At 42.2% G+C, this 9,719-nt stretch overlaps 1 protein-coding gene across 2 annotated transcripts; it reads right to left on the minus strand.

Annotated features, from left to right (window-relative positions):
• Positions 1 to 89: 89 nt before the first annotated feature.
• On the minus strand, positions 90 to 8,973 carry LOC110990085 (uncharacterized). Of its 2 annotated transcripts, none has more exons than XM_022254897.2 (9): positions 8,787 to 8,973; positions 8,326 to 8,559; positions 7,920 to 8,057; positions 7,574 to 7,763; positions 7,030 to 7,129; positions 6,034 to 6,294; positions 4,801 to 5,646; positions 4,245 to 4,328; positions 90 to 3,335 (listed from the first exon to the last, which is right to left on the minus strand). In XM_022254897.2, the coding sequence occupies exons 1-9, from the start codon at positions 8,801 to 8,803 to the stop codon at positions 241 to 243; spliced, it is 4,965 nt and encodes a 1,654-aa protein (XP_022110589.2). In that variant the 5' UTR covers positions 8,804 to 8,973; the 3' UTR covers positions 90 to 240. The 2 variants fall into 2 exon arrangements, with proteins under 2 accessions (XP_022110589.2, XP_022110588.2); XM_022254896.2 differs by having other exon boundaries at positions 7,920 to 8,075.
• Between the last annotated feature and the right edge of the window lie 746 nt (positions 8,974 to 9,719).

The raw sequence follows: 9,719 nt of genomic DNA on the forward strand, positions 1-9,719 counted from the left end.
AATTGGTATGCAGACAAGTAAATAAAAAAGATTTTTTTGCGTATATGCTCGTCCTCATCCTTAGGCAGTGATGAGAGTCGATTGATCGAGCTAGATTTATTTTTAAGCACTGAGTCCGTGACAAGAAGGTCCAAGATGGACCGAAGCGATTCGAATTCAGCAAACAGCACATAGCTGAGGATATTTGGCTGTGAAACCTTTCTTGGGTGAAGTGTCCCAGGGCATGACTTTAAGGGACTCTTAATCGAGGTCGTTAATGGGTCTGTTAGAGGACCTATCGAAAGTCTCAAAAGAGAGAAAGTCATCCGGGGAGAAAAAGTCCTGACGATAGGACTCTTCATCATCCTTGCCATCGGCTCCGTCATCGGACTCGCCATCAGTCCCGTCATCGAACTCTTCATCAGCTCCGTCATCAAACTCTCGTTCATTCCGGTCATCGGACTCATCATCGGACTCGTCCTCGGACTCGAAATCAATAGTGCTTTTCCGTACCTCAGAAATGTGTCTCCTGTCTTGTTTCGTCAGAGAGCAGCCACTCACTCTGAGCATAAGGACATGCTCCATCTGTCTTAGACTGTGAGCCCATGCTTCAGCTGAACCTCGTAACCACCTATTTCCTTCAAGACTGAGCTCTTCCAAAATCGGCAGTTGAGCCACTGCCGTAGCGAGGTGTACCATATCAGTGCTCTCCAGACCACATCTGCTCAAGTTCAGGCGAACAACGTGCACCATTTTGTGTAGGCTGGGAGCCCACATTTTTGCCTGGCCCCCCAACGACCAGTTTCTCTCCAGGCTCAGCTCCTCCAAAGCTGGCATTTGACTAAGTGCAGCGGCAAGGGGCTCAATATCGCTTAATCGCAGTTCACATCCACATAAATTCAGGCGAGCGACGTGCACCATCTCCTTCAGACAAGGAGCCCACGTTTTGGCAGAGCCCCCTAAAGGCGTATTTCCCAGCAGACTGATATCTGTCACAGTTGGCATTTGACCCAGTGCTGCGGCAATGTGTACGATGTCTGCGCTCTGCAGTGAATCATCTCTGAGCTCAAACTCCTCAAGGTGCGTCAGATTTAGTAGGAGCGGCGTCCATAACGCTGCTGAACCACTCAGACCGTGAATGCCCCAGAGGTGCAGGCCGACCAAGTTCCGCTGTTTAGCTAACGACTGTAGAATATCTGCCATGTTCTCACCGGCTAACGAATAGGCTTCAATGACCGCGTGAATGCCACTTCCCGATGACGAAACACCCATCCTCCTTCCCGGAGTAGAGAAAACACATTGCATCAGATTAACCATGCAACAAGTCGCTTCGGCTAGGTATCCGATGTCGTTAGACTCTATGCCACAGAGCTTCATTTCTAACATCTTCAAAAAGATCATTCTCTTCAAACTAGCCGCCCACGTTTCTGCCTGACCACCCAAGGCCTGATTGCAGGAAAGGTCAAGGTAAGTTAGGTTTGACAGCCGCCCAACCGAGGAGGCAATATGTGGCATATCTTGTGTGCATATGTTACAATCACTCAAGTTGAGGATCTCAATGTTTCTTAGGAATCTCAACTGGGGAGCCCAGATGTTTGCGGTGCCGCCCAGTTCCCTATTATCCGGAAAACCGAGACGTTTTAATGTCAAGTTTGCTTTATGAACAGACGATAGCATGCGATTCACACAGTCACCAGTTAGTGCACACGAGAATAAAACAAGGTCTTTCAAATGTTTCATTCCCGTCAAACAGGACGCAAAGACCTTGCTGAATCTTGACAAGTTAACCCCCTCAAATCCCAATGCACGTACCCGCGCAAGGTAAACTCCTCCGTTGGCATGTTTAGATACATTCTCCAAAAAGTACATGAGAGAGTTCAGCGAGTCATTATCATAGTTGATGTCCTTCATTACTTCCTTAATGAACTGATCGACGAAGTCAACTGATACTAAATTGGTCGATTGACTCTCGTAATAGCAGCTCAGGGCTAACTTGGCCGTTGAGTGTCTGTGCTCATACGCTTTCTTGCAAAGTGCGTCTAATACGTATCTGGTGCATTGCTCATTGTTTCCACAGCAGAAGCGCAACATGTACTCAAAAGCACATGGATTGACTATGTTTTCAAGTATCTGCTGAAATTTTCCACCGTCCTTGCTTACTAGACTCTGACAGTATCTAGCAGCACAGCACTCTTGAAATGTCTTGTGAATAAACTGCACATTGTTGTGCGTGTCAAGCCACTTGATGACCCTCTGGCTTGTGAGAATACCAGCTTGTATAGCCTTGTCCAACACAATTTTATCAAACTCCCCTTCTCGAAACGACAGTCTCTGCTCGGGAGAAATCAACCCTTCTAAAGCAACCTTGCCAACAGCAGTTGCTACTCCCCTCACAACCACTTCTATATCCCGCTTAGAGGCTCGCGGCATCTTTCTTCGAAATATGTATTCCATTGCCTCATTGTATAGTTTTGACAGGGTATCTGGTAGCCGTGCCTCGTCCCTCCACAAAAGAGACATCAGCAACAGCAGCATTGGACTCTTTGCCAAATCAGAAAGTACACTTGATGACCGAATCCTCTCAAGAAGTCCCTCTGCCTTATCAAGATCTTCTGAATAAAATCGTCTCACATATTGCTTTACATCTTCCTGATCAAATCCCAAAACTTCGATACGGGTGAAAGGTTTTTCAACGAGTGATTTACTCGTCAAGTCAGCGACATGCGAGGGGCGTGTTGTTACAACCACAAACCAGTCTTGGCCAACTTTTCGATTAAGCGTTTTTAAAACAGATCCAAATTTGTTAGGGTCACGTTTGGTTGTCCGAAATTCATCAAAGCCATCCAGCAGAATGAGCACACGAGAGGACGTGTCTTTGCTATACACGAATGATTTCAAATCCCGCTTGTCAACGGTCGTGTCGTGAGTTAAAATCTGATCAAACACGGCCTCAACAAGATCAGACGTCTGATCCAGGGCGGACATCCTCAGAACAAACAACAATGTAAACTGTTTGAGTATTTCTAAGCCAACGGCCCAATCATAGGCAATTTTGTCAATAATGGTTGACTTCCCTAAACCAGCTAACCCACATAAAATGGCACGCTTAACCACTCTCCCCTCTTTCGTCTTTATGACAAAAATGTCCTCAAACTTTTCAACATCTACTGTGATGTCACTCCGGCCATCCCTTTTCAAGAATAACTTCGTATACATATCCTTGATATGTTTCATGTCATCATCGACCCACGGGAGCAACTGCACAAAGCTACCGGTAGTCGTGTACCGTACATCCAATTCTCTCCTGCACTGAATGGCCGCCTCTTGTGCCCTGGATTTCGCTCTTCCCACCGTGACTGTAAAAAATTACATTATGATTGATGTATTAAGTTTATAGCTGGATAATTAAAATAAAAAAATGTGTGCCTGGCAAATCTTTCACGTTCTTTAATGTGCTTTAAACTTGTGACTTATCAACCACATAATAAACATTAATAAATGCCGTTTTAGTCAGAGAGTCAAATGACGTCAACAAATAATAAATTTCCAAGGATTTGTTCAGGAATTTTACTTTCATTCTCCTGGATACCCCCGTCCATTTTGTGGTTTATTCCTTGTTCAACTACTAGTACAGAAGAATCTTTTTATGTGAACTTGACGCACGCATGGCAGGTTTTGCGAACACATACTCTCGACCAATAGGAATGCATTAAACTATCTGGTATCCAGATGCCAAAGAGTTTATACACAGCGGGCATCATCAAATCGGAGCTGGCATTATCAAAGAAATGTTAAAGATCAATCACATTGCTCTGACGTAAAATGGTTATTTAACAGGGAATTGGTCATCGTTAGTGACATCATGACTAACGTGGTAGCTCCTCTATGCATTTGTTAAAAAAGTCATTTAGGAAATCATTTCCATCGCAAGTATGCTCAGAGTAAAAAACAAATGCGTCGACGAGGGCGATAAATAAATCTCGCAATTTGATAGTGTCACAATACGGCTCTCGTTCCCAAGAGTGTCTTAACATTGTCTTAACATTGTCAACGGCCATATTAGGGGTTATATAGCAAAGGAAAAACAAAAACAAACAAAACAAAACAAAAACAAAAAACAAACAGGTAAATGAGTTAAATGGCCTCTGCCTGAAATTGACCAGGACCTTAATCCGATTCAATTTGGGACGGTTCAACTTCATCATTAGATCCAGGGTTGATCAACATTGTTGATTGAAAACCAGTTCAAATTAACTTTACACTACCTGTAGTCATTCTCTGCGTCTTTAACTCGCTCTTGCATTGAATGACAGCCTCTTGCGGACTGGATGTTGCGCTTCCTTCCTCCACTAAAATAGAACAATACTCAACATAAAAAGATGGATTTGCGGCAGCAGTGGTAATAGTACCTTCACCAGATAATCGCCGAGGTCGAAAAAGATTTCCTCGGGATAATTCTCGAATATCTTCTTTGTTGCAAAGTTAACGTTGGACATCTGTTTCTGAGCTTAAATTTCTACAATACAATTCTAATACAAGGGTTCTCGAAATGCGGTAACAATTCAGAAACTGTTTCAAAAGGTGGTTACACACACGACATGAAAGGATTTTACAGTTCGTTTTTCGAACATTCAGACTACTAAAACTAGACATTGCTATTAAACATCTTCTTTTTATTAGTTCACGTTTATTTGTAGGTATATGTAATTTAACTGTGTATTCTCAGTTGCAAACTTATCTGAAAATTTTGAGTATGCTGTCTGTTTTTGCTAGAGGGGAATGGAAAAAGTACGAACCTAAAATGACTCTTTTAATATTTACCTGGACAACTGTGTGTCACAGTCACATTTTGAACAAAGTTCAAAGTGGGTTGGTGAACTGGTGCCAGGAAAATGGGATTATTCGTGCCATGGACATTTATGTTATCCATGGACACCGGCGGCGCAGATTCGTGGCTGTGCAAGGCAGACAATGGCGACGTTGTTCCCAGTTGGGCCACAGAACGCAAGGTTTCCTGAACTGGCTTTGCAATCTCCTTCATCTGTTGGTCAAATGGTAAGAGCTCCTTCACCGCCACTTCATCTTGTATCGAAACCCGACTTCTCTGTACGTTGTCCATCGGCGTCTCTCCTGTTTCCTCTTGCCTGGACCTCTTTACTCCGTTGTTCTCGAGTAATGGCATTACTCTCTTTAACGGGACCTGAGACTCTACGACAGGTGCTTGCTGTTTCATCTCGGAGGGTGGCGTTTCTGAACGTGCAGTCTTCCGTTGCCGATGTCTGCACTCTTCCAATGATGACATTTCCTTTTGCACGCCCTGCAGTATTTCCTCTCGAGCGTGCTCCTCATTTCGATGGGTGTTTCCTTGAGCATAAACCTGCTCTTGTCTCTGTTCCTGCCCCACCAACGTTAGAGTTTCCTTCACAAAGCTATGTTCTTTTATTCCCGGGTATTCTTCAATTTGGGGCTGAGATCTGTCTCGACCATCCGGCTGCTCTTTTGCCAAGCTCTCTTCCTCCGATAATGTCCCTTTCTTGACTTTCTGCCTTATTCCTGCGTTCTCGTGCAATTCTGGTTGTAGTGTAGTTGCCTGATCTTGTTTTTCTGTCTCATTCCTGTTTGCTTCCGCCAAACATTTTGAGGAAGTTTCTTGTTCCTGACATGCTTCTGAAACAAAAAGCCGATAAAACAGGCGAAGTGATTAACATCAGAAGTATCTGCCGTATAATTCGCTGCATAAATTTGACTCCAGAGCGTTCAATATATTTTTGATGGACAAAAAGGCATGAACGTCTGGGGCTATTCTGTCTTCCAGTTTAATTAAGTTAAATAAAGGGTTAAATTTGGAGGGAGGTTTGAAGCTGCTACTAACCCAGAAGGGGGAGGGGTATACTCAATACTGGCGGACGGATCTTTCACGTTGCAGGCTTTGTGGTGTCAAACACGCATTTGTCAGAGGCTGAACGTGGGCACCTTTCCTCCCACTCTGCGTCCATTCCGTCAGGTTTTGGCACTGTCTATCCTCGATTGAATCCACTTGAAACATGTACTTACCTGGTACCAATATGGACAGCTCATCAAACCCGATTTTATCCAATGCGCCTCTCAAAATATTCATTCCTTCTCCATACTTTGCTTGCTTCCTCCACCATGACAGTAGCATCAGTTGGCTGCACTGCTTGCTGTCTTTGGAGGCAGTTTGAATTTGTTTGATTTCTGCTTTCACTATTCCAAGGCGCTGGGCCAGTACCTCCCAGAATTCGTAGACTTTCGAAGACAAGTCCTTAAGAAACTGATCATCAGTCTCGTCTTTGTCTGAAAAAAAAGGAACACAAGTTTTTCAACAGTATAGCACTGGTGCCGGTGCCTGTATACCTTGAACGCTTTGTAAATTGAAGCTAAACAAGGATCTTGAGAAAGGAAGAAAAAGGACTGTTAAATGTGAAAAGATTAATGTGCTGACACGGTTTAAGGGTCACGGCAGTCGCTGTCCCGTTATACTGGCGGAGTATCTTGCAAAGACGGCGTATTGAATCCTGTTCTTTGGGGCGTCCTGTAATTCTGGTTGATACAGGTATGTTTCTTGTTTCTTGTTCCCCGGAGCCTTCTGCAATTCTGGTTGATACGCACATGTTTCTTGTTTCTTGTAGTGTGGGGTCTCCTGTAATTCTGGTTGATACATGCATTTTTCTTGTTTCTTACTTCTCATGCCTTTATCAATTGGTGTAAGGTTGAACAATTACTGATTTTTCGATAGGCATACTCTCTGAAATAGTTTACAGGAAAATGGAAGATGTGAGCGATCGAAATTAGAGGTGTCTTTGCTGGATGTGTTACTTGGAATTTTTTAATAAAAGTACTTCCGCCGGTAATTTGATCTCGTTAAAGTTGTATTAGCATAACTATTTGTAACTAAAGAAATGAAGCTTATTATTATTCCTAGTCTGTTTTCATTGCTTAGAATTTTTTTTACTATCGCAAGGAATCACCACAGAATAACCGATTCTTTTCGTGTCATTTTCTCGGTTAATCTATCTAATGCCAATTTACCTTTTGGTCCACCTCCCAGGAGGCCACCAGTTGATAGATGGAGAAAGATGTTCTCATCCTGCTGAATGCCACAGTCATTGAGTGTAAGCGAGTCGATGAGCTGTCCGACAGATTTATAAATAATTGCTTTGGTAAACAAGGACTGAATGATAATTTAGTGTAAGTCCAATGTAATTGCTTTGTAGTGAAGTAAACAGTTCGTAAAGTGGCCATGGAATACAATTATTGTACAGTTACGCAACTCTTGAAATCTGGTAGCAGCTTTGTGCTTCAATTAATCTTACGTTCAGTTTGTGTTTTGTACTTGTAAGACCCCTTTATGGTGTATGATTTTAAAACCTTCAGTGTAGGCCCCTTAGAAAAAATGGCAATGAGCGGGGTTAAACCCCCACCTTGATCTCTACCTGTATCAGGATGCATAAAATGAGTTTTAAAAGATCATCGTTGCATAGCCTTATGCACAATTAAACACGTGAAAAAAGCAAATCTAAATCGACTTTCTTGTGTTTATTGCTTAAGAAAGTCTTGGGTGGTCAATAGGTACCTGGAAGTTACGACGATCTCTCCTGATGTACAAACGCTGATGTGGGAGCTTGACACCGATCTTGATGTGTATTAATTCTTTGAAAGTTGAGATGGATGTCCCGGGATCAAGTTGGAAACATAATGTTTTTGGTCCACGAAGGAGGGGATTCCAGACAAAGACCTGCAACTTCTGTTTCGGGAATCTGAAACTGTTTTTAGATTTTTGTAGTGAATGTTTTGAGTTACAAAATACAAAATTTCAAGCTAGTAACACAATTATACCGAGTCAATAAAAACACGACTTGGAACTTTATACGCCAGGAAGAATGAAGTCAAATGATGCATATTGGGTATGTGCTATTTACCAGAAAAGCTGAGGCTTTCCTTCACTCGTTTGCTCCTGTCTCCTTTGTTGATCTTCAGTTGTCGTCGCTTCTTCGTGTGCCTTTGTTCCCTCTGTTTTTGTTTCGAGGTGTTGCTTTGACTGGGATGTTTTTACCTCACTAGGGAATGGCAAGTTACTGATGAAGTAAATAAGGTAAGTTTTGGATGGTAAGTGAAAAGCTCAATCGACACAACATATCAAATGGGGGAATGTTTTTATGATCTATTTAATCCACAGAAAGTGAAAATGAGAATTTAAAAAATGAATCATTCTTGAAAGTTTCTAAAAACTGACAAAAACTTGCTCATGGAAATTGATTGTGATCATAAGGAAAATACACCTGTTAAGTTGAATCTAACGTGTGAGTTGCATATGTTGTATCTTACCTTTCTGAAACAGGTTTACGTCTTGGCTCCCTTGTGGTTGATGATGGTGAAAGTTTGTTCTTCCTGTATGGAAACGCCAACAGGAATGCTTCTCTCCTTCGCCTCTTCACTTTGCTCTTTCTGGTGACAAGTTTGCCAATGTCGTGGTTGTATACGACGGCTGTTGCCTTGTTGTTTTCATCCAACTGCTGAATGGTCTTCTGTGGCATCTCCTTTCCAGAAACGTGATCCACTCTGTAAAACGATTAGACACCCTTTACGCCTAATTGTACAAGCTCGTAGAAAAAAATGAGACGAAGTCGGCGGCTTGTACCATAGGGGAACCTACGTGGGAGGGCAAAAGAAACCCTCGAACAGTTTCATCTGTGAGAAAATCCTCAAATTCGAAATATGAAATTGAAGCATCGTTTTTAATATACGGAAGCTTTTAGTTCCTTGAAAAACATACCCATGTAACATACCTACGACCCGCCCCCATACGCCACTGGAATGTCCAGTTGAAGCAAACCGTGGAAGTCAGAAGTACATCACAGAAGCGTCAAGGAGCTGGCCTTTTTTTCGTCGATTTAGCTGATTTAAGGTTCATAAGGTGTTTGTGTTGAGTATAACCTTCCTCCATTACAGTACACACTTCACGTATTACTGTGTCAAGCAAGTGCTTTTCAACTGCAAACGCTACGCGTGAAGAGAGCTGTGGAATGCAGTCCACAATGCAACAACCTGTCAAAGGTCAAACTAAATAAACAGGATCTGCGTCTTTCCACTCAGGCTGTTCTGCATCGCTGACGATGACAAAAGTTACTGTGGGAAATTACTGAATGGGATCGACAGCATGAAAGGGTAAGGGAACAATCATCTTTTGGAACAAACAGGTAGCCAGCAGCAAAATGATTATTGTGTAAGTTTGTTAGGAAGAAATAAACTGTTTGGTTTGTTCTTATCTTTAGGATTCTAGGAGAAAATTGCATTCAACAACTTTCATTTTAACAGAAAACTAGACCCTTTCAAAGTAATTTCAAAGCAAATGGCCCGAGCAGCCAAACGTCAAAATTAAATGAATCAGTTTCACTATTTGAAATATCTTTCTGAAAATGATTTCATTCATATTTGAATGTTTATTGATACGTTCCTGTCTTCAGATAAAAGTAACTAAAGCTATATTGGACTGACTCAAAGCAAGATAGTGATTCCAACAAGAAAGCCATCACATACAGCGACAACGATGGCTATACCTACTCATTCTGCTGTATCACATGTGAATTGAAGAATTAAGCCTACGTTGAAACAGACTGATGATTCATTTACAAAAAATAAATAAAAATCCTAGATGCCTGCTTTGATGGAGAGACTAGGATAGTCTGGTGGGTTTGTGTATAACCATCCACAAACTTTAA

This window comes from Acanthaster planci, linkage group LG21, assembly GCF_054643075.1.
Source record: "Acanthaster planci isolate LZ-2023a linkage group LG21, COTS_SCS, whole genome shotgun sequence".
Lineage (NCBI taxonomy): Eukaryota > Metazoa > Echinodermata > Asteroidea > Valvatida > Acanthasteridae > Acanthaster > Acanthaster planci.